This window comes from Gadus morhua, chromosome 4 (assembly GCF_902167405.1).
Source record: "Gadus morhua chromosome 4, gadMor3.0, whole genome shotgun sequence".
Classification (NCBI taxonomy): Eukaryota; Metazoa; Chordata; class Actinopteri; order Gadiformes; family Gadidae; genus Gadus; species Gadus morhua.
In genome coordinates this window covers 4,746,758-4,770,531 of record NC_044051.1, presented here as the reverse complement: position 1 = coordinate 4,770,531, position 23,774 = coordinate 4,746,758, and the positions used below count along the sequence as shown (strand labels likewise).

At 48.9% G+C, this 23,774-nt stretch overlaps 1 protein-coding gene across 1 annotated transcript in view; it reads right to left on the bottom strand.

The window, feature by feature from the left end:
* Positions 1–402: 402 nt before the first annotated feature.
* The window catches only part of rerg (RAS-like, estrogen-regulated, growth inhibitor), a 31,059-nt gene continuing 7,687 nt past the window's right edge, over positions 403–23,774 (bottom strand). Inside the window, exons 3-5 of the mRNA XM_030355093.1 lie at positions 7,832–7,888; positions 4,235–4,308; positions 403–2,298 (exon numbers count right to left, since the gene is read on the bottom strand). Coding sequence (XP_030210953.1) covers positions 1,888–2,298; positions 4,235–4,308; positions 7,832–7,888 — 542 coding nt within the window. The 3' untranslated portion in view covers positions 403–1,887. The remainder of the gene's footprint in view (positions 2,299–4,234; positions 4,309–7,831; positions 7,889–23,774) is intronic.

Genomic DNA, 23,774 nt, shown 5'->3' with positions numbered 1-23,774 from the left:
ATTAATATAAAGCAGACACAAAAACGGCTTGTGTTCTCTTCACTTTCCTCTCAATATGATTTTGTGACTCGCCAAATATCGTGGTTCACTTGAGATTTGATATTCGTTTTTGAAGGTTGATTTATGCATGGTTATTTTGGTTGACTGACCCAAATGGCGGCTGGGTGGTGATTAGCATGTCTCGCTAGAGGCTAGTGCCACGCAGAGACGCCTATAGAGAAGACCTTCAACAGAACTGCACTGTGCTAATGTGACATTAACAGCTTCATATCAATCACAATAGAAAGGAGCAGTATCAAAATAGCTACATGACAACCGCATGTCGGATACTGTGTCTGTCGATGTCAAAATCCCACCAACTTGGAAACCTGCGTTCTCAAACAATAACAAGACAACCTCTGGTAATCTCGATATAGTCTTTTAATCACAAGCGTACAGCTGGTCTGGGTGTCCCAGATGTTACACTGGAACAACATCTCGCTTTAAACAACTTCCTTGTCTCGTGACTTTGGTTTCTGCGCATACCCGGGAGAGCACACCAGTCTATAGGTTGACATTATTGTACATAGTTTACAGTATGAAAGATATGCCAACAGTAAAGAAAATGCTTGGAATGTGGCAAGTAATGATGGACGGAGACGGAAGACCTCCCCCACACCAACCTCTCCCTCCCCCCTCCCCACCAATCTCTCCCACCCCCATCCCCAACCCCCATAACATTAAACATGAAACACATTCATTCTTAAGGCCCTACAAATTGGCTCTCAAAGCTACTACTATGGGACTCCCTTGATGAAAAGATGGATAGCAATCTTGGACCCTCGTCTTGGACAAACAAGAGCGAGCCGGGTGCGGGGCTAAGGGTCGGGCGATATGGAGGAATTCATTAAGGGGTAATCTTCCCCGGGGATCGTGCACGATAAACAACAGGACCCCATTTACTGTATATCACACATGTTTCCCTTAGGAGTTATACAAACGTTAATCAACTTGAAGTACACGGTTGTTTTCCGCGGTCTTCGTCTTTCAAGCCCTGCGTTTCAGACCTGCCCATTTTAGGGTACTGCTTCTCGTCGTCTTTGGGTACCTCTCCCTCTCTCTCTCTCTCTCTCTCTCTCTCTCCCTTGCTCCCTCCCTCCCCCCAATTTTTAAAGTGCAAAAGGAATAGACCAGTAGATGGATGTTGTGTCAATGCAATGTATGGAGTTGGTGTTGGTTGGTGTACGGAGTGGATGTACAGGGTGAAATAGAGGTCTTGATGCCAAATGGTAGTACTCATAACACTGCGTATCTACAGCGGTGCTATGGTCAGGATTCTGGGAAATGTAGTTTAAACAAGTTACACCTAAGGCAGCCCATAACGTTGTAAAGCCTTCCAAATCAAACAAAAAAGCTACAAAGAATAACGTACATGTTATCAATTCACCAATTTCGAAGAAAGTCTTCATTGCATGCTGTATGGTCCCAGATGGACTCAAATTAAATGTAGTCTGCTGATCAGACGACGGGCTGATTTGTATGGGGTTCAATCGGGAACTTATGATGAAACTTTTGCGCGCTTAGCACAGACAACTGGGCTAACTGCAGCTAGTACTAATCCCTGAGGGCTACTGTAACAAAGTACCTGTATTTGTTTTTATTCTTTATTGTAGTTTCTCTCACTGTGTTGAATGTGCTGATAGTGAAGGGCGGTTCAGATAGTGTGTGCTTGTGACTCTTGTTTGTTTAAGAAATAATCGGTCACCCCTTCCACGGCCAAACTGTAGTCCACGTCGGGGTTCCGACAAAACGCACATCTCTCTCTCTGGTATTTGGCTTTAGTTTTCCATCATGGCGGCTGCGGCGGTTCTTCGACGCGTCGTGCCCCGGGAGGGAGTGGGGGCAGTCCTAGCTGCTGATCTTGGTCAGCATCTTGTTGATGGCCTGCTTGACGTGCGTGGTGGAGCTGCGGCGGCGCGCCTTGCCCTGCACGGCCTTGCGCCGCCTCACCTCGCGGCACACCTCGTGGAACGCCTCGGCCACGGCGCCGCCCTCGTCGGCGCACGCCGAGCACTCGTAGAAGGCGCACGCCATCTCGGCGGCCAGCCGCTCGCCCTCCTCCGTGCCCACCTGCCGGGCGTGGTCCAGGTCGCACTTGTTGCCCACCAGCACCAGCGGGACGTTCTTGGGCTTCTTGACGTCCTCCAGCAGGCTTCTGAGCGGCGCCACGTCCTCGAAGCTGCCCCGGTCGGTGATGTCGTAGACGATGATGAAGCCGTCGCCCCAGCGCATGTGGCTCTCCCTCTGCTGGAGGTCCTCCTGGTTACCGGGGGAAAAAAACGGCAAATGTGAGACATTAGCCCAGGCTGACCTCATTCTTGAGGGAGGGGGGACAGGAGGGTTAAAGGTGACATTGTGAGAGCGGTGATTAGCCGTTACGAGCCAGTTTGAAAAATCGGCCTCTTGTGACATCACAAGTTGGTGTGTCCACCTAGATGTATGCGGGGTAGATCAGTCTAGCAGCCTTCCCAGTGGACTGCAGCAAACATTGCTCATCTCTCCGTCATACATCTAGGTGGACAGCCCACTTATGATGTCAGAAGAGACCGATTTTCATAACAGCTTGTAACGGCTAATCACACTTGGTGGTATTATATTTCACCTTTTGATGTTAGTGCGCCGCATCGTGATTGTTTGATAATGACGATGAAATAAGTTTAATTTGCTCAGTCGGAAGGGTCTCTCTCTGGAACCTGGTTCTGCTCAAGAGACGTATCGCCTGACACGACCACATGCTGGAGAATGCAGTTACCATGGCAGGTTGAAACCAAACACTCATGTTTAAGTCTGCATGCATGCGGTCACCATGTACTCTGGAGACTAGAGATCTCCGTCACTCTTCAGATCCACTTAAGAGAACAGGCGTTCTGGACGTCCGTGTGCAGCCTCTGTATATGTACCTCTAAGCATGTACTGAGTAATGCCCTTGTGATGTAATCCCTAGTATTCTATCCTCCCTGGTTAAAGAAAACGACGGCTTACTCATCGTCATAGGTCTCGTTTGTGTAAGGCTTGTCACTTGTCTTGTAGCATTACTCCCGCTAAAGCCTGCAAATTCTTATCTAAAGAGGTTGGCTGGAAGCCAGGCATCTTCTCCTGGTTCAGTGGAACGGCCCCGGTTGTCCTGGGACAGGTTTCGATTGGCTGTGTGGCAGTCTGTAAATCTGAACGGAGGCGGGCAGGGGATTGTCTGACCTCATCGTTATTGGCACCGAAAGCGGAAAGAGAATTTTCTCTTTTTTTCTTTTCTTTTTTTTTACTTATTTTCAAATAAATTACCACATTCCTCCTCGAAAGCCAGGCACCGGCTGACATCTGTATACCTGACCGACTTTTGAACCGGAGAATTTACGAGTTACGAAGAGGGGCTCCGGGTCCGCGAGGCGATACTAACACGGAGCGTATGATTGGAGGGGCGCCTGCCTCTTGCATCACTTTCCTGGTTTTGTGTTCTTCATTTTAAACGAGGAATAAAAGGTTACAGCCGCAGGGTATGACTTGGTGGTCTCTCCGATGGCACGAGTGGTACAGCCCTGATCTTGTTGCAAGGTGCAACCTGAAGGGATCAGTTCCCGACCCTCCTACTTATTGTATGTTGTACGTCCTAGCTCTGTGTACGCACTTATTGTGTAGCATCCTATCCCACGTATCTTTGTTGTATGTGCGGAATGGGTTAACCTAACAATTGTTAGTGTTTGGCACTTTGTTCTATGAATATCCTTACTGTACTGACAGCCATATATTGTTCTTTCTCCTTGTGCATATAAGAAAGATAAGAAAACAACCCTCTAATGTCGCCAGGAGAACACCTACATGGTAATGCAGCTATAGCTCATTAAAGAGGGAAAACCACACAACCCCTCTCAAATCACGGAGGAACCGGGCAAGACATTAACCATGCTGCCAGGAATGGCATCCCTTTACAATAAGTAATTCAGGCGTCAATTGAGTCTTGGCTTGAACTGGAGTATTTTTATATCCACATTAAGCCATTAAGCCAGCTGAAATGACCTACCTCCACAACCTTTTTATGGGGTGAAAGCTTTTCAAAGCGCCGTAATAGTTTTCTTTTGTAATAAAGATTGACTGACTGAGGATACTCCTTTCTTATTGGAATTCCTCAATCAGGTTGCCACGGCAATGCCAGATAATGTCATCCGTCTATGTGATCCATGTTTGTATGAAACGTGCTCACCTGTCCCGCAGTGTCCAGGATCTCCATGGCTACAACCTCGTCGTCAACATTGGCTTGATGGCGATAGGTCGATTCTGTAACACACACACATGCACACAGAAATCCCTCAATAACGGGTTTCCTCCAAAACACCTTGGATCTCAAAACTTGGAATAGATCAAAGCGAATAAAAGTTCGCTTTCACAATATGGTAAAAATTTCCGATGTTTTGTTGTTTTCGTCTAGATTGCGGCCTCTCAAACGGGCCTCTCAGCAGTCGAAGGTCGTGACCACACAAAGCCCAAGTTAATGAAGTGGATTTGTAGAAAAACAAACCGACCATCTGCATCAACACCCAGCGCAGAATCCCCCGCAATCCCCCCCTCATGTGGAGGGCTTTCCCTGGGATCCGAAGACCGATCCACAGCCTCACCCTCTGGAAGCCCCCACCTGACCATCCCATCCACACCTGCACCTCCACTCATCCGTCCTCTTTAAATCTCTCTTTCTACGTGTTTTTATTACTGCGGGAACCAGACATGGTAAATGGACTGCATTTATAAAGTGCTTTCTTGTAACCGGTGGCCACCCAAAGCGCTTTACGGTATCGCCCTATAACATTCACCCATTCATACACGCATTCACACATCGACGGCGGCGTCTTGACTCGTTGGACTCCTAGCGTTTAGAAACCAAGTCGTGTATGACCGGCCTCGCTGTCCCCAGAGGGGCCCCGCCCACTTGCGGACATAAATCGGGGGCCCTCTTCCCGTACACAAAATGTCATCTGGAGCCCTGGGGGGGGGGGGGGGGGGGGGGGGCAGATTTATAGCCCAGGAGCCGCAGGGATGAAAGGGCCATCCGAGCCGGAGCCGGAGCTAGAACGCCGCCCTGGGCCGCCCATGGGATCTCTGCTTCAAACTGTACACACATGCACATGCACACATACACACACATTATATGCACGCATACATTATATGCACGAGCCCACACACGCATTAAATACACACACGCATGCATCATATGCACAAGCATACACGCATGCATTATATGCACACGTGCACACACACACACGCATGCATTATATGCACACATACACACACATGCATCGTATGCACACATACACACACACAGTAGGCTACATGCACACGCATTGTATGCACACACACACACATACCCCTTAGCTGCAATGACAGCCGGCAGGTTTGGGGTGATTTAGGCAGCACAACCGTACACTTTAAAGGGTTTGCATAAAACCCAAACAGTTCACGTTCTGGCAGGGAGTAAATCATTTTGTTGTGGAGCGCAGCCCGGGGGGGGGATAGTGACCGCACACTTGCCCGGAGCCAGGAGGAGTTTCGAGGTGGGGGGGGTTTCAGCTTTCGACGCCTGCCCATCAACGTCGTCACCTGCCAGGCTTATCTGGAGGACAATCTTTCATTTGGACTGGAATTTGGGTCGGGACTTTCAGTTTTTTTTTTTATCATTATTATTTATTTTTTTAGCAGTTACAATTGAGTTTGAACGTCAGGGTTGTTTGACGGCATGTCATGTTTTCAAAACAAGCGATCACGAATCAGCTTTCCTGTTGCGAAAACGAAAAAAAAAGTCTGCTCCCTTTCACAGCCTGCGTTACCCTGATGTGCTGTACTAGAACATGCATGTGCCTTGCTCAAGAGCAGGACACCGATAACAAGAGCGCGCACCATAACGACTGCGTACCCCACACCCCATCCCCGACCGCCACCACCGCGGTCGGTGCGGCAACCGATAAATGCAGAGTGCATGCTGTAAAGCGTGGTTGCAGAGCAGATTTGGGCGGGGATTATCAGATCAGCTGCAATCAGCCTTCGATCGGTCTGACCGCCGAGCTGGGTATGCTGCTCTTTGTTGGTTTGCCTCTGTTGAAGGCCGAGAGGTTGTATGAACCGAACACCGTCGGCAGGGACGTTGAATTACTTCCACATGTTTCACTGAAGGTCCGTCGGAGTTGCAGTATTCTCTGCATCTGACCGCAGCTGTGAGGCTCCAGCAATAACATGGCACTTATTTTTGGGTAAGCCGCCACAGTGACTGAAGTGCCCGTGATCCAGGCTCCGGAAATGAATTCTGATACCCTTGTATGTTCCCACAACAATTTCGACATCGACTGAACACTGAAATTGGTTTGAGATGAATACTGAGATTGTGTCTGAACAAGTACCATCGAAAAAATGCCCCCTGAGGTGGCCAGTGGACACTCAGAGTGTGTGTGTGTGTGTGTGTGTGTGTGTGTGTGTGTGTGTGTGTGTGTGTGTGTGTGTGTGTGTGTGTGTGTGTGTGTGTGTGTGTGTGTGTGTGTGTGTGTGTTTTACTAAAATAGTCCTCTCAATTCATCTGCACAGTACAGTGCCAGCCTCACTTAGGTATGCAGGAAGCAGGCATGTCCAGTTGTCCACAAGGATGAATAATGCATGAAACTCATTGACCTCCCTGCCACTGCCTTTGTTTCTCCCAATCTCTCGGCACTCGTCCCTAATGGGCCATCAGCATGTCTGGTGAAGTGGCAACAACAACAGCACGGCTAGTCTGACTGTAGCACTTCTGCCGCGTGCAGGGAGTGATTCGGCATGTGGCCCAGAAGGTAGATCGGGTTGGCTGGTAACCGGAAGTGTCGAGGTGTCCAAGAGCGAGACGCCTAACCCTAACTGCTCTCGAACCAGCTGGCTGTCGCCTTGCATGGTTGATACCGCCGTTGGCGTGTGAATGTGAGCATGAACGGGTGAATGATGAGGCAGTTATTGTGAAGCGCTTTGAGGTCACTGGTTAGAAAAGCGCTATATAAATGCAGTCCATTTACCATTCGGTTAGAATGCCCACAGCGAGCATACAGGGTACAGTGTCACATGGACACTGGACTGCAATGAATGAAGAGTGGGGGGGACTTATCTCTGATTCAACACACGGCCGGCCGGGAAATATTCTACATTCTGACTGCAGAACGGGCCGTTGTCAAGGGCTGGCTATTTTGGTCCCTTGTATACAAAAGATGTGTTATTCACCGATACTCGTTAATATTGGTTGTGATAATGGCCACGTTGAAACGGCCCTAAAGTCTGGCGTGGCAGTTGATTTAAAGGGAAGGTGGATTAGAGGGAGATTCGTGATAATCTTTCTGAATACAATCTATGTTTCTCTATTACTCAGGGTATTATGACAAAGCATATGGTGTCAAGAGGAGGGAATCAGGAAATTAGTTATGACTTAAATGGGTTAAACCATTCAATTATGGCACCCATTTCCCTTGTAATCATCCCTGGAAGAAGGGATCCCACACTCTGCGTTCCTCCTCAAGATTTCCTCCTTTCTAATAAAGGGAGTTTGTTCTTGCCCTCTTGGGGGCTAGGGTCAGGGGGGGTGTCATAAATATATGGCCTGTTAAGCCCTTTCAGATTGTACCCATGATTAAGGGCTATACAAATCAAATTGAACTGAATGACTTGAGATGGGAGCTACCGTCTTTCGTCCCTCGTTTTTTCGTAGGAATATCCATAACTTTGTGTGTTGCAGTACTGTAGAAGCGGTCTACATGGCTGTCGTTCTCGGTGTCTCCGTAGAACAGGAGAAGGTGTTTCTTACCGAGTGTGGGATCGTACTCCCAGATGAAGCGTCTGGTCAGGAATCTCACCACCAGAGCTGAGGACAAAAGAGCAAGCAGGAGGAGATCAGTCTCATGATCACAAAGTAGTTATCCAATCAAAATAACTGGATTTGATGTCGGTGGACGTTTTCTCACAGGATCATTCGGTTTCCAAGTTCTAGTTGGTTTTCTTTGAAGTGCAAATTTATATTTGTTAGTTGATAGATGGAATATTTCCAATAGTAGCAGATGATTAACAGAACATTACTTTTAGTCAAACTAACTAAATGTCACTTATGGCACTCTGATAAGATCTTTTAGATCTATTAGAGTACTATGTTCATTGGCTGCTGTATCTCCCTTTCATGGAGTATTGCTTAGTCTTAAACTGATCTGAAATAGATTTGTATTGCTTCATTCTAAGCGTTGAGGCACACTGACGGTAGAGCAGTGTAAATTCCAGGTTAAGAATGGTTGCTGGTTTGATTCCTAGGCACAGAAAGTACGTGCTAGTACTCCCGCTGGCTTCCTTGCCAGGCGAACACTGCTGCGAGTGTCATGAATGACTGTGTGGGTGTATGAATGCATGAATGAGAGGCGTTCTGTTGATGTTCGTTCCCTGCTCCTCAATGGAGCCGTACGCACAAGCTTGAATGAAGGTCACAAAGTTAGCGGAGATAATATTCCGGATAGAAGGTCAGATTGGTTTTCCTCGTCTGAATCCACGACAGAAGACCCTGACCCGTGTGTGTGTGTGTGTGTGTGTGTGTGTGTGTGTGTGTGTGTGTGTGTGTGTGTGTGTGTGTGTGTGTGTGTGTGTGTGTGTGTGTGTGTGTGTGTGTGTGTGTGTGTGTGTGTGTGTGTGTGTGTGTGTGTGTGTGCACGCGCGCGATTATTATTAAATGTCAAAGCTATTCCAAATCTGTCTATTTACCACACATTCATTCAACTGACGTAGTCGGTTACTTTACAACACTTCAGTGAAGCACACCTTGAACCTTTTAGTGCCAGGACGTACAATACAATAATACATACAATAATGCTGCAATCCATTTGGATGGTATGCCGGTACGTGCAAGCCGAAAGTTGCAAATCTCCCAATCTTTCTTCCGGCATTTCACTGAGGCATGCCCCCTTTTGGTTCGTCACGCTTTTCTGATACTTCTCGTCAACAAAAATTGCTGCGCCCGTAAGCAGATTTTCTTTCTTTGGATTTGTATCACGTCGGTCCTTTTAATGTCGATTTTAAATGCTCTTACACACTCGATCACATTGCTACTTTATGCACGTCGCCAATTTATGCATTGCACGGTCTTGCTGTGCGTGCAATACAATGTAAAGTTGTGTTGTTTGATTTCGAGCTGGTTTGCTAGGAGCCTAACGTAGCAAACAATAATAATGGCTAGCCAATGAGAAACGGGAAAGCTACTACGACCAAAAGGGGACGGGCCTCCGGAAATGCCGCAAGAAAGCTGGGAGATTTGCAACTTACGACCATACAAATGGATGTACCATACAAATGGATAACACCATAAGTGCGTACATTAAGTGCCAGGATGTACAACATACAATAAGTGCGTTAGAGGGGGTTGTGGTTGGGGTAAAGGGGGAGGATAAGGGTAAGCGCCTTTTACGTTGAGCGTCTGGGTGTTGCGTAGACACAACGGTTTCCCCTCCCCAGTCCGGATGTTAATACTTCTTGCGGTTTATCCCGTGGAGCTTCCCCCCCCCCCCTGCCGCTGAATATACAGCTACCCGCCCGCCAGTAATTGGAATGGAAACGTGTGGCGCCGTCTTATTAAATCCATCAAAGCGACGCCGCCCGTCACAACGCCTTCCCCGGAGCGGCAGTGTCAGAGCCGGGGAGCGAGGAAACGTTTTCTTTAGAACCGTTGAATTGGAACCGGCCCAAAATATCCCGACAACAATAAGGGGATTTTCGTTCTGAAAAAAATGCACATGAAAAAACGCCAGGATGACGAAGCACGATATTCTAAGACGCTACATGAAAAGGGAAAAATCATGCCATGCTTTGAATTTTTATTTTATTTTATGTTATAAAAATGTCTTTCTCCCGTTCTGTTGAGCAAAATATTCGTCTTTTCTTATTTTTTTGTTCGGAGAAGCACTAGATAAACAAAACAGGCCCTCCCTATCAAATACGAAGAATGAAGAAGTAATGGAGTTTGATTTCGGCCCTGTAACAAATAGCCCAGTTCCACCTCCGATGATAACAAGATGACGGCAAACAACCTCTCAGAATCTCCCCCCCTCCACCCCCAGTCCCCCTCTGTCCTCCTCTCAACCCCCCCCCACAGCCCCCCCCACCTCCCATCAGCCCTGAGTGCAGGCTGCTAATGGCTCGTAGTGTAGCATAGCCGCGGGGGTGGGGACAATGTGATGCATTGTCAATGCAGAGTAGCCAGAAATCTCTCTCTCTCTCTCTCTCTCTCTCTCTCTCTCTCTCTCTCTCTCTCTCTCTCTCTCTCTCTCTCTCTCTCTCTCTCTCTCTCTCTCTCTCTCTCTCTCTCTCTCTCTCTCTCTCTCTCTCTCTCTCTCTCTCTCTCTCTCTCTCTCTCTCTCTCTCTCTCTCTCTCTCTCTTCCCCCCCCCCCCCTGCCCCCCTCCTCTGTTGGTTGATAATGACCAGAGAAGGTGAGATGATGTCATGGCGTCCGGTGGTCCCCCAAGCCCTTCTCTCGGTTACACGACGCACTCAGGGGCCATGGGCTGTCGCGTGGCTGAGTGGCTCCCAATGGGCCCTGAAGACAGAGAGGCGGGGCCTGAACCAATAGAACATCCATCTTGGGCCTTCCGTTGTTTTCTTTTCCTCCTGAATGTAATTAGTCGGAAAAAAAAACCCCGAAGGAAAGGCAGCCATGGTGGTGGCCGGCGTGTGTGCGACACGTTTCATTACGCACACACAAAACCCTGGACGCTAGGCCTTCTGGGTAATGCGTTCGTGGTCTCAGGGAGGGGCGGCCCATCGGTCAACGTCCTTCGTCGGCGGCGGCCGTAAGTCTGCCCCCCCTCCCTCGGTGTGTGCGTGTGTGTGTGTGTGCGTGTGGGCGTGGTTGGAACGATTAGTCTGACGTTACGCAACACGCGTCTCATGACGGCCTACTGGGACTCTGCGTGCCGTCTTTTAAAAGTTCAGCGTTTCCTTGGAGATGTTCATATTTAATACATTTCGATGTTTATTTTATTATTTGCTCTTTGTGTTCATTAGTGACGTCCCTAGAAAGGTAGTCATCGAAACAACCTTTCAGCCTTGCATTGTCTGTTCTCTTAGTCAGCGGGTACTCAGAAGCTGTGGTGTGTGTGTGTGTGTGTGTGTGTGTGTGACACTGTGTGTGTGTGACACTGTGTGTGTGTGACTTGGATTGACTGCGTGTGTGTGAGGGACTTTGTGTGTGTGTGAGTGACTGTGCATGTGACTGTATGCGTGCATGTGCGACAGTGTGTGTCTGTGTCTGTGTGTGAGAGGGATGCGGCTTTCAATTTATTTCTGAACTAACTCAGCCCTTAGCATGGGTGAAGTGGGCCTGTCAAACAGTCAAGGCGTCCGTGAGCGAGTTAGTCTCTGTTTACGTGCCTCTGTTTACTCGTTGACGTAGGAAAATAAAGCTTCTCTCTCGCTCTGTCTCTCTCTGTGTTAGTGTTGCATAGTGTGTGTGTGTATGTGTGTATGTGTGTGTGTGTGTGTGTGTGTGTGTTTTGACATTGCCTTGATTTAATTATCATGTACAGAGATGTTTTTCCTCTAGATCTGCGTATTCTAATTAGACGTTCGTTATGCTCATTTATTTTTTCCAATTACGGTCATTTACTTTCTGCTGCAACAGCCTCACTTCCTATCTGGGTTTAATTAACAACACGTACCATAGCTGCAAGCACAAATCGGGTCGATTTTAAAATGGGAATCTAATCAAGATTAAGTTAAAATGCTTTAGGTCACGACAGTACCACCCCCAAATCAATCATGAATATATGATTTACTACTTACAATAAAGACTTTACTCTGTGCTCTACAAACAACGTCAGAGAAGCGAAAGTGGATCAACAGACTGCTGCCTTGTTTCAACACGTCAACAAACGCACAACCCACACAGAAGATAAACATTTCCTCTCATACTCCTTCGCCTGTCAGATTGCTCAATGGCAGGGATGAGGGGGCACCGACACACTTATTAGGCACCTTTTACACCAACGCAAACCCGGTGCTGGTTCAGTGTTGGTTCTACAGACCAACTACCAAAGAACCAGCTTGACTTTCCAAAGTCTTTAGGGCCAGAGTAGAGCCACGTCAATGTGTCGAAGCATTCGACCCCGCTGTCCTAGCAACGCGTCAGGAGGACGTTAAAATTAACGCTAACCGTCACTAGACGTCAATGTCTCTTGATTGTGGAATATTATAAAAAATAATAATAATTAACGCGCCAGGATGTTCAAATTTAACGCGTTAAAATTACGCTAACGCAGTACTAGACGTCACTGGTTCTTGTTTCTGGACCAGCGTGGAGTCGGTGCTGAGTTGGAACCTGTTTGTCTGGCCCGGAGCCAGGATTAGTTATGTGGAAAAGCCGAGAACCGGCCCGAGATTGGCACTGGCTCCGAACCAGCCCTGGGACCGCGTTGGTGGAAACGGGGAATGTGTCAGTCAGGAGTTACGGGACGTCGGGAATCAAACCCAGATTTATTTTCCTACGAGACTGCCATGCCCGAAACCCACACACCTCCCCTGGCCCCGGCTCCGCGCCACAACACGCCAATGTCCCGACAAACACGCTAATCAAATTAGAGATAACGAGGCCGCGCAATCAAAACACGAGCAATTAGCGCCACTTCGAGCTCGGGGTCCCGTTTGAAGCCCCCCCCCCCCCCCAGCCTCAGACAGACACCTGTGGCTCCTGGGTGCCTGTCTGCCCACCTACGCGCCCCCCCTGCCCGGGCCGAGGGTTGGGGGGGGGGAGGGGGGGGAAGCCCTAGCTATTGTTCTCATGTCTCGTCCTGTCAAGCCACACAGCGTGTCCGGAGAGCTTAACGCGGCCCAGACCCGGGACGCTGGCTGAGGACCCGGTTGGGGCCACCTCCCAGGGTCCACCTGAGGGTCAGCCGGTTGTTCCGTCGCGGGCGGGAGAATGGCTCCTTTCTTCGGCGTGAGGCTCGTTGGGGCGGGTTGTGAAGCCAGTGTGGGCGCTGCTCTGGGAACGCGTCGGGCTTCTCCTCCGAACTCTGGGACTTGTTCTTTTTCACTCTTGTTTACCAGCACAAACAAACAGGAAACGAGACCATTTTCCTCTCTCTTGAGTTCAAAGGTTCTGGGAGGAGATCTTGTGTTGGAAACTTCTCACCGCGGTACGGAGAGGGAAGTCGCCCGCGCTGCCGATACATTTGAATACCGCTTCTCATTCCGAAGCAAACACCGTCCACCGCAAAAGGTATCGATATCGTCCGCTCTGATTGGCTCGGCCTTTCAGAGCGTGCCTCATCCGCATGGATAAGCGTCTCTGTAACAACACTTCCTCTGTGGTTTGACGTCTGCCCCGGGCTGTGATAACGCTGCGCAGCAATGGCGTCACACTGTGATGGCCCCAACGTCTTGTTTCTCCGTGTGAGCGACCAGAGGGCCTGGCACTCCAATCGAGGACGTGACCGCCGGCATACAGCGCTCCGTTGGGCTGTAAATATAGCCGAGCACTTCCTGTGGGATAGAGGTCGCCTACCTCTGTTGAACGGTCTGGCTGTCTGTCGCTCTGTGTGTGTTTCCATCACTGTCTGTCTGTCTCCCACTCTTGGTCCGTCTCTGTCACTCTCTCTCGGTCTGTCTGTCTGTTGCTCTGTGTGTGTGTGTCTCTCTCTCTCTCTCTCTCTGTCTCTCTCTCTTACTCTCCCTCTGTCCGTCTCTCTCTCCCTCTCTTTCTCTCTCTTGCTCTCCCTCTGTCTCTCTCTCTCTCTCTCTTTCTTGCTCTCTCTCTCTTGCTCTCCCTCTCTCTCTAACTTGGTCTCTGTCTCTCTCCCTCTCTCTCTCTTGCTCTCCCTCTGTGTCTGTCTCTCTTTGCGTCTGTCTCTCTCTGTGTCTCTGTCTCTCTCTTGTGTGTCTCTCTCTGTCTCTCTGTCTGTCTCCATGTGACACAAGTCTCCAATGTTGTTCTGGGAAACGCCTTCCCAGAATGCCTCTCACCACTCAAGTATGTAACTATGTTGACAGTTGGTTGGCGTTGATACAATTTCCCGATAAATAAATGAGGAATCTGGAAATGATGCCTGCTGATTCCTATAAAACCTACCGTGCCATTCCCACTGCCAAGATCCACCTCTGCCAAGTCCAGGGCTGAAGGCGCCCATATTTGTATTTATTATGACATGCGCCCATATCTATTTCAGCGGGCATTTAAATAGCCCTATTCATGAGACGGTGTGTGAAGAGATTATTCAACCATTGGGTTTATTAGAGGGACAGGTTGGCTCTCATTTACATTTGGGGCATTTAGCACTCACATTTTTTCTAAAGGAAATTACAATAAGTCAAAACATTCAGTACAGTTGTCAGAAGAAAGAAGAAAAACAATACATCAATGCTGTTACAGTAAGGATGTTAATAGTGCCAAGCACTAACAATCACTAGGTTAACCCATTCCCCGTAAAGAACAAAGATAGCTAGGATAAGATGCAACAAGATGTAGTTCTATTTTTAAGTGGCAGGATGTACAACATACAATAAGGGCGTACATTAAGTGCCAGGACGTTCAAGCAGGACGCTCCGACGAGGGACCATCCCTGCCCCCCTCAGGGATGGTCTCTCGTCGGAGAGGTCTCTATGCAGGTCAGAGACGTGAGTTGTCCCCCCCCATCCCCAGATCAGATTGCCTCGCCTTTCAACGGTCCCATTTAGCCGTGTCCACGGGACAAGCTGTAATGGAGGACAAGCCGGCACTTATTCCCCCCCCTCCCTCCCTGTCATCTCCCGGCCCGGGACCCCATCTCCACAGCGATCCCAACGCAAAGGAACACCGACACTACAGCACACGGCAACACTACGACACACGGCAACACTAGGACACACGGCAACACTAGGACACACGGCAACACTACGACACACGGCAACACTACGACACACGGCAACACTAGGACACACGGCAACACTACAACCCACGGCAACACTACAACCCACGGCAACACTACAACCCACGGCAACAATACATCACACGGCAACACTACAACAACAATACAACACACAGCAACACTACAACACTACAACCCACGGCAACACTACATCACACGGCAACACTACAACACACGGCAACACTACAACAACACTACAACCCACGGCAACACTACATCACACGGCAACCCTACATCACACGGCAACACTACAACAACACTACAACACACAGCAACACTACAACACTACAACCCACGGCAACACTACAACACACGGCAACACTACAACAACACTACAACACACAGCAACACTACAACACTACAACCCACGACAACACTACAACACACGGCAACACTACCACACACAGCAACACAAACCAACATTGCAACACACACCAACACACACCAACACTACAACACACACCAACACAAACCAACACTACAACACACACCAGCCAGGGCCAGATAACGCACCAACACTACAACACACACCAACAAAAACCAACACTACAACACGCACCAGCCAGGGCCAGATAACACACACCAACACTGCAACACACTCTGTGGGCTGATAACACGGAGCGGAAACCCACAGCGGAGGATCCCGGTTACCGGTGGGTCGTATCTCGCTAATGAGACCAGCTGGCCCCCAACGAGATGATTAGCAATTAGTGGCTGATGGGAAATCAGATAGTTTGGGACGGCTGCCAGGAAGCCTTCGTAGCACGGGCATCACGACACAACGCAACACAACGCTAAGGCGTTCCTCCGCGGGGAATACGGCGTTCCCAGGTTGTACCGGGGGGGGGGGGGGGGGGGGGATGTGGTGTCGTAGCGCCCCCCCGAGTCAACAGATCGCTGTCTCTGATTCCAACGCAAACAACAGCCTCAGAGGAGGAGCACCCACCTTCTCTCTCTTTAGCTCTCTGCCTTTCTCTCTCCCTCTAGCTCCTTATCTCAATCCAACTCTCTTTTTTTCTCTCTCGCTGTCTCTTTCTCTCTCTCTGTCTCGCTCTCTATCTCGCCATCTGTCCCTCTCTCGCTCTCTTTCTCGCTCTCTCTCTCTCTCTCTCTCTCTCTTGCCCTCTCTCTCTCTCTCTTGCCCTCTCTCTTGCCCTCTCTCTCTCTCTCTCTCTCTCCCTCTCTCTCTTACCCTCTCTCTCTCTCTTGCCCTCTCTCTCTCTCTTGCCCTCTCTCTGTGTCTCTCACTCTCGCGCGTGCTCTGTCTGTGTACTGTTAACGTTCACCCTGTGACAATAGGTCCGCCTGATTGTAATTCCTGCTCTCGCCTCGGGGCAACACTACGATAAATAAAACCGCAATGAAACCGTCAAGCAGGGCGGAGAGACGCCCCTGCTTGTGTGCAAAAACTAAACGGGTAAATGCATAAAACCCTGTTACTGCGAGTGCTTTTGACTCTTCAGGTTCGTTAAAGGGCCCCGGGGCCGGCGGGGACGAGAAGGCAGTTGTTCAGGGGCCCGTGTTGACGGATCGACCGGCTGTTTTAAAAGGCCCCGCCAGTCGCGGTGATTTCGCATCAGTAAGATCAAATCAATTGTGTTCACAGTATGCCCTCAGAAACATCCAACCCTGTTCCCTTATCTACCCGGTTGCCATGGTGCTAAACGACCTTCAATTAGCCGAGCGACTGTTTTGATGCAGGGACTAAAACACAATCTTCTTTCAAATTAGGGGGTTTGTTTAGATCCCATTTGGAAGCCACCTCAATACACTCTGGATTCCTCCGTTCTTGATGAATAGAATGCTACATTCTAAAATTTGGCGTTTGATAAGCTTTTGGTTTCCGACTCGGTATGTCACACCACAGTTCTGTTGCTGCTCTGTCTTCCTCAGTGTAACCTTGTGTGTCCCATCTGGAATTGAAACTGCAGCCTCGCTGATAAACAATTGTCAGTCATGTTTTTGGAATCCTTGGCAAACAAAGTCGGTCGGTAAATTCGAGGTTCGACGCCAAATGAACGACCGGTGTCTTTTCCCCGTGTAATTGATGACGCTATCGTCGAAGACTACGCAACTTTAACCGTGAACCTGACACGCATCCTTCTCCCAACACAACTCCCATTCACGTCTCTTAACCCAAACAAAAATTACGAATAATAAACCCAGGAATACTTCGCCCTGAGGCTGACGATCCTCATAATGGTTTTGGGAAGCGGTTTTCGCAGCATTGTCTAGACTCTGAAGGGACCGGGCCGCGCCTCTCCGTCAATATCAAGTTTTGCTTTTAACTTCTGGGAGTTTCCCAAGGCAAGGCTGGGCGAGGCCGTCTCTCCACTCGCTGAACCGACCGCAACGACCGAGACACAATAGGGGAGAGAGATGAGGGGGGGAGAGAGGGAGGGATGTGGTGGCTCACCCCAGGGGTCCTTGTTAAATAGGACACCGAGGGAGGCTATCATTTCCCGCACACCTCCGAGGCAGCGGAGAGACGGGAGCTGAGAGCGGGGCTATTAGAGGAATTGAGTTTCGCGAAATTGGTGGCGGTGGTGCTACTACTGTGTGTGTGTGTGTGTGTGTGTGTGTGTGTGTGTGTGTGTGTGTGTGTGTGTGTGTGTGTGTGTGTGTGTGTGTGTGTGTGTGTGTGTGTGTGTGTGTGTGGGGCAGCAGTGTATGAATTACACCACAGACCCAAAAAAGGTGCTCCAGTTTCTGAATTAGCAAGCCACCGGACTACTGTAGAATGACACAAAAGGCCTTTTGTTCAGCCCTGTGTCCTACCATTTAAAGAGCCGTTTAACAACGACGTCAACCTTTCAGTTAGCTTCAATGCCTGTGGAACCGAGCGGCCACAAATTCACGAGAGAGAGAGAGAGAGAGAGAGAGAGAGAGAGAGAGAGAGAGAGAGAGAGAGAGAGAGAGAGAGAGAGAGAGAGAGAGAGAGAGAGAGAGAGAGAGAGAGAGAGAGAGAGAGAGAGAGAGAGAGAGAGAGAGAGAGAGAGAGAGAGAGAGAGAGAGAGAGAGAGAGAGAGACTCGACGGTTTGGGTTTGAATGTATTTGGATCAAGAGTCAAATTGTCAGTGAATTTGTGGCCGCTCGGTTCAACAGGCATTGAAGCTAACTGAAAGGTTGACGTTGTTGTTGTTAAACGGCTCTTTAAATGGTAGGACAAAGGGCTGAACAAAAGGCCTTTTGTGTCATTCTACACTAGTCCGGTGGCTTGCTAATTCAGAAACTGGAGCACCTTTTTTGGGACTGTGGTGTAATTCATCGATCGATCGAAGCAGAACCGTGTTTCAAAGCCGTCTCGTGAAGACCGATCGATCTTGACGAGACGGCTTTGAAACGCGGTTCTGCTTCTGTACGGTTCGGACAAGTTCAGGTGTTCGAGCGTTGAAACCTTTTTCAATCTGTTTTGTTTTCGTCTCATTTTCCGGTAGGACAGAACCACTATAGCGCCCCCCCGGGCCGTGTTTCTGACAAACAGACAGCAGACACTGACCTCACCTGTTAGGATGAACGACAGGGGTGGGAGCAGGTGATTACTCACAGCACCCCGACGGAGAGGAGTGTGTGTGGGGGGGGGGGGAGAGCAGGCTGGAGCCAGCGGACAGCGAGCGCAGATGGATGAATGCGTCTAAGAATAGCCACAAAGGACGAAGGTATAAAATAGGAGAATCCGCGAGTCGCCCACCTTCCTGTCAGCCACCGGCAGGGACGGTGTATTCGGAGAGGAGAAGCGTGACGTAGGTGGCCTTCGCGAAACTGACGAATAAAAGTGTGGCGAGTGGACATCCTGTTCTTTTCTCCTGGACTAGAAAGGCGCCGCTCTTGGGGAGAGAGAGAGAGAGAGGGCGAGCGAGGGAGAGCCATGGAGACGGAGAGAAGGTTTAAACTTTGGTAACTCAAACCTTGGAAAAGACTAGCATCAAAGCTATCTCTGTTGTATACGGGGAATGGGTCAACCTAGTGATTGTAGGTGCTCGGCCGTTGGTTCTATGAACAGCCTTACTGTACCAACAGCGATATGTTTGTTGTTTCTCCTTCTTATGACAAGTGTCCTGATTGTAAGTCGCTTTGGATAAAAGCGTTTGCCAAATGCCCTAAATATAAATGTAAATGTAAACCTTAGAACCCAGAATAACTCGAACACCGAGCGAAGTATTCTGGCAATCGAAGGGGTGAACGCTGTGATCAATACACTTCCACATCGTGGACTTGCACTGACGCGGTCTCTGAGTGGGATTCGCTGGTTAGCTCAGTAGCACTTGTTGCTAAACACACGCTCGAGGCCTGCGAAGAACGACAAACTTGACGGCCACTCCCTGCATTTATCTCGCCCGGTTTTTCAGACCGTTGCATTATTCTCTCGCCACTGATTATAAATGGCAGTTTCAAATTTCAAGCAGGAACGTTGAGTCTCACCGCGCCCCCTGCATCATTCAAACCCTCAATCACGCAAAACTCTCCCACGCTGGGGGTTTGGGTGGGGGTGAGGGGGGGTGGTCATTTTGGCTCGCCAAACAGCAAGTGGTACTCTCACCGAGATGGTTCCAGAATGTTGTTCCTGTACCTAGCGCTTAGCTCAGCATCCAGCGATTAGCTCTGCACCTAGCGCTTATATCTGTAGCTAGCGCTTATATCTGCAGCTAGCGCTTGGCTCTGCACATAGCCCTTAGCACTTTACCTAGTAGTTACCTCGGCACCTAGCAGTTGGCTCTGCACCTAGCGCTTAGTTCGGCCTCTTGCCTTCCTTCCTTGTCATATGAAAGAATGTTTGGATTATTCTTATTTGCGTCATTTGGCATTCAAACGGTTGGAGTGCAGATGTCCCTAGAAAGGACATTTTGAACAAAAGGGGAAGAGGAGAAAAAAGAAAACGGCAAGGGTGACCACAAAAAATGATCTAGCTCTGCTTCTATCACCAACAAGCAGAGTTCAAAGAAACGGCGAAACCTCATATACCGTGATAAAGGGTGAGGTCTGTAAGTACAAACGGTTATATCAAGTACAAGCGCCAGGACCAACTCACATGTTTTTCTTTTCTCAACAATGAATGCCTTCAATTTCCTTCTGGGCGATGCCTGCGCCTCCCCAAAGCAGGGAGAACAGAGGAATCCAGAGAACACTGGACGGCTTCCAGATGTGAACTGAATGAAACACCTGATTTTAAAGACCCCCTCCTCCAGGTGCGTTTCAGTCCCGGCATCCAATCAGTCGCTCTGCTAATTGGAGGTCGTTTAATGCCATGGCAACAGGGGTCGATGTTTCTGATGGCTTGCTGTGAACATGATTGATTTGATGTTACGGATGGTGTGTGTGTGTGTGTGTGTGTGTGTGTGTGTGTGTGTGTGTGTGTGTGTGTGTGTGTGTGTGTGTGTGTGTGTGTGTGTGTGTGTGTGTGTGTGTGTGTGTGTGTGTGTCAGCATATGAACAAAAACATAGATACATCAACGATGGTACCAGGTTATAACTATAGTACATAACTACGTAATACTTTGCCATACATTCAAGTACTGTCTAAATAGTTTTACATTTACAGACTTCAACCCCAAAGACGTATTAATATACATCTGGAAGACACAACAACCCTCGTCCGCCATTTTGTGCACACCTATTCCACCGTGTCCATACATAACGTCGTCATGGCGACACAAACACTCAAAAACAACACACTCCCGGACCTCTTAAGAGACACTTTGCTGCCTTTGTTCGTCGTCTTATCAGGAGAGAGAATAATTGAGGCCGCTGTATGGTCCTCCACATGACTCACGGCCGGTGCCCAAATGACCAGCTAACCATGGAGAGAGGTATCAAGGAGGTATTCAGATCCCTTCCACTGATTTAGTCTCTCTCTCTCTCTCTCTCTCTCTCTCTCTCTCTCCTCTCTCCTCTCTCCTCTCTCCTCTCTCTCCTCTCTCTCTTCCCCCCCCCCCCCCCTCTGGGTTTAGTCCTCAACCCAGCGGTGAGCTTCCTGCAGTGAGATAGCTCCGCCCTTTGCCCTTTTGTTCATCGTCGGTCACGTTGGATAAAGAAAGCCCCCGGTACAACAGAAGGACCCGTGTGTGGCCCCGTGCTCCCAGACGTTAATCGACTTAGCATAAAACCCGGTAACTGGGCTCCGGGGAGTGGAGTGGTTCTGCTTCGAGCCCCGATGCCTTCATTCTACCTGTTGGTGTGTTGCATGGTAAATGGACTGCATTTACGTAAGGCTTTTCTAACTAACCAGCGGCCACTCAAAGCGCTTTACAATATTGCCTCACGTTCACCCGTTCACACGCACACATTCACACACCGACGGCGGTGTCAGCCACGCAGGGCGACAGCCAGCTCGTCGGGAGCAGTTAGGGGTTGAGGTGACTTGCTCAGGGGCACCTCGACACCCTAGCTAGGAGGAGCCGGGGATCGAACTAGCGACCTTCCGGTTACCAGCCGACCCGCTCTACCTCCTGAGCCCCAAGTCGGCCGTTTGATCCCTAAACCTCGCTGCAAGTGGCTGTGGATAAAAGCGTCTGCTAAATGACTCACTGGCCGTCGGATACGAGCATGACCTCCGTCTTCATGTCAGGGAGAACCCAAGCCAGAGCAGCGCCGCAGAGAGGAAGGGGATTATGAATACTATTATTATTATTGTCATGATGGTTTGAGTTGTGCCGTGCGCGAATGGAACAGATGTAGGGAAGACGTGCACGGAGCACACATGTGCACGCTTCGTTCACCACGGAAGCGTCTGTACTCTGCGGAACGTCAGATGTCATCACTTTGAGTCATTTCTCACCGTGTGTGTGTGTGTGTGTGTGTGTGTGTGTGTGTGTGTGTTCTGAGGAGTATGCGTGGGGGTGTGTGTGTGTGTGTGTGTGTAAGTATAATAGGAAGTTTATCCCTGGGTATCAACTGATATACGATCAGTTAACAGAAATGGTGGACAGCACAGAGGATGAATAGGCCGTCAGGGAATTATTACCCTCAACCTCGTCTTTAAACAACCAAAGGGACCACTTAGATTAACTGCCACTACCCACGTTTCCTGAGAACAGTCTTCAAATGCGTAATATATCTTTCAAATGCGTAATATATCTTTAGAGGGGGTGTTATGTTGATCCGGAGGTAAAGCGTGTTGACTGGTAACCAGAACGTTGCTACTTTTATCCCTGGCTCCCGAGTGTCGAGGTGTCCCTGAGCAAGGCACCTCACCCTGACTGCTCCTGGCGAGCTGGCTGTCACCTTGCGTTGTTGACACCGCTGATGGTTTGTGAATATGTGTACGAACGGGTGAATGTGAGGCAGTATTGTAAAGCACTTTGAGTTGCCACTGGTTAGAAAATGGCTGTATAGATGCAGGCCATTTACCTTTGAGATATAACTCTGTGCTTGGCTGGAACAAACAGAGAAGACAACACAATAACTCTTTGGAACGGAAAACGGCGCTCTCTCGTCAGAAGTGGGCCCTCCATCTTGGATAGTGCCAAGTACTGTTCAAACCCGAGAGGGAAGTGACTCATTTCTGCTATGTGACACAAATAAATGTTGGAGGGACTTCAGAATCAATGATTGTTTTAAATGCCAAATTTGACCAAAGGTTTGTGTGTGTTCAAACCTGGCGACCATATCAAGTATCTGGGCTAAGAAATCAATATGGATGAGAAAGTCAAAAAGATCACTGGATTAAACCCAAACATCACCAACAAATCACCTTCTAACAGCTGACCAGGTCTGAAATCTCAACAGCCAATTATAATCCAAGACCCTAGACGTGCTGCACTCTCCCTCCTACACGACTTTGATCGTTCACAGTGACTGCATGGTCGTTACCTGCTCCTTAGGTACCTCAGCTATACCATAGCCCTGGTGCTTATTAAAACTACTTGGATCCTGTCTGCTTTAAGCCCTGGTGTTTATTCAAACAACCTGGATCCTGTCTACTTTAAGCCCAAGTGCTCACTCAAACCACATGGATCTTGTCTCCTTTAAGCCCTGGTGCTAGTTCAAACAACATGGATCTCGTCTGCTTTAAACCCTGGTGCTTATACATTCAACATGGGTCTTCTCTGGTTCAAGCCCTGGTGCTTACTCAAACTACCTGGATCTTGTCTGCTGTAAGCCCTGGGGCTTGTTCATTCAAACAACATGGATCTTTGCTGGTTTAAGCCTAATGCTCGTCCATTCACACAACATGAAACTTGTCCTGTTTGAGCCCAGGTGCTTATTTATTAAAACAACATGGATATTGTCTGTTTTAAGCCCTATGCCTGTCCCATCCACTCTATTTATCTGCAAACTCTCTGAAAGCATTTCCGACCAACTTAAGCCCTCCAAACCCCCTCCGTCCTTCTTGAAACACTCACTTACTTTCCGCTGCTTGAAAAGTAAAACTTTATATGAATGAATTAATTAAGATAATTAGTCGTTAGAAGCAATCAAAAATTGGCCACGCACGCACGCACACAGACACGCACACGCACACACAAGAGTGCTGTATCCGCAGTAGCGGTATACTTTTGATTTCGACCTTGAGGCTCCGTCTAAGATGAAAGCCCAAGCGATGGACAAAGCTATTCCCGTGTGGCTCTGTGTTAACACATTGATTAGCATGCCACTGCAGCAATCAGAACAAACGCGTGGGAGTTTGTGCCCGACAAGTTTAGCGAGTCACTCAGGCATTCTTGATAATGGGAAATAAGTGGCCAATTCTCTTTGACTATACAATGGGTAGGAGCCTGCAATGACTCCCGCTCCACGCACATGTAAAAGGTGTCGTGAAAGCATGCAGGGATAGATGACGCCTTCATATTCTGTAACATACTGTTGGCTACATCCCTC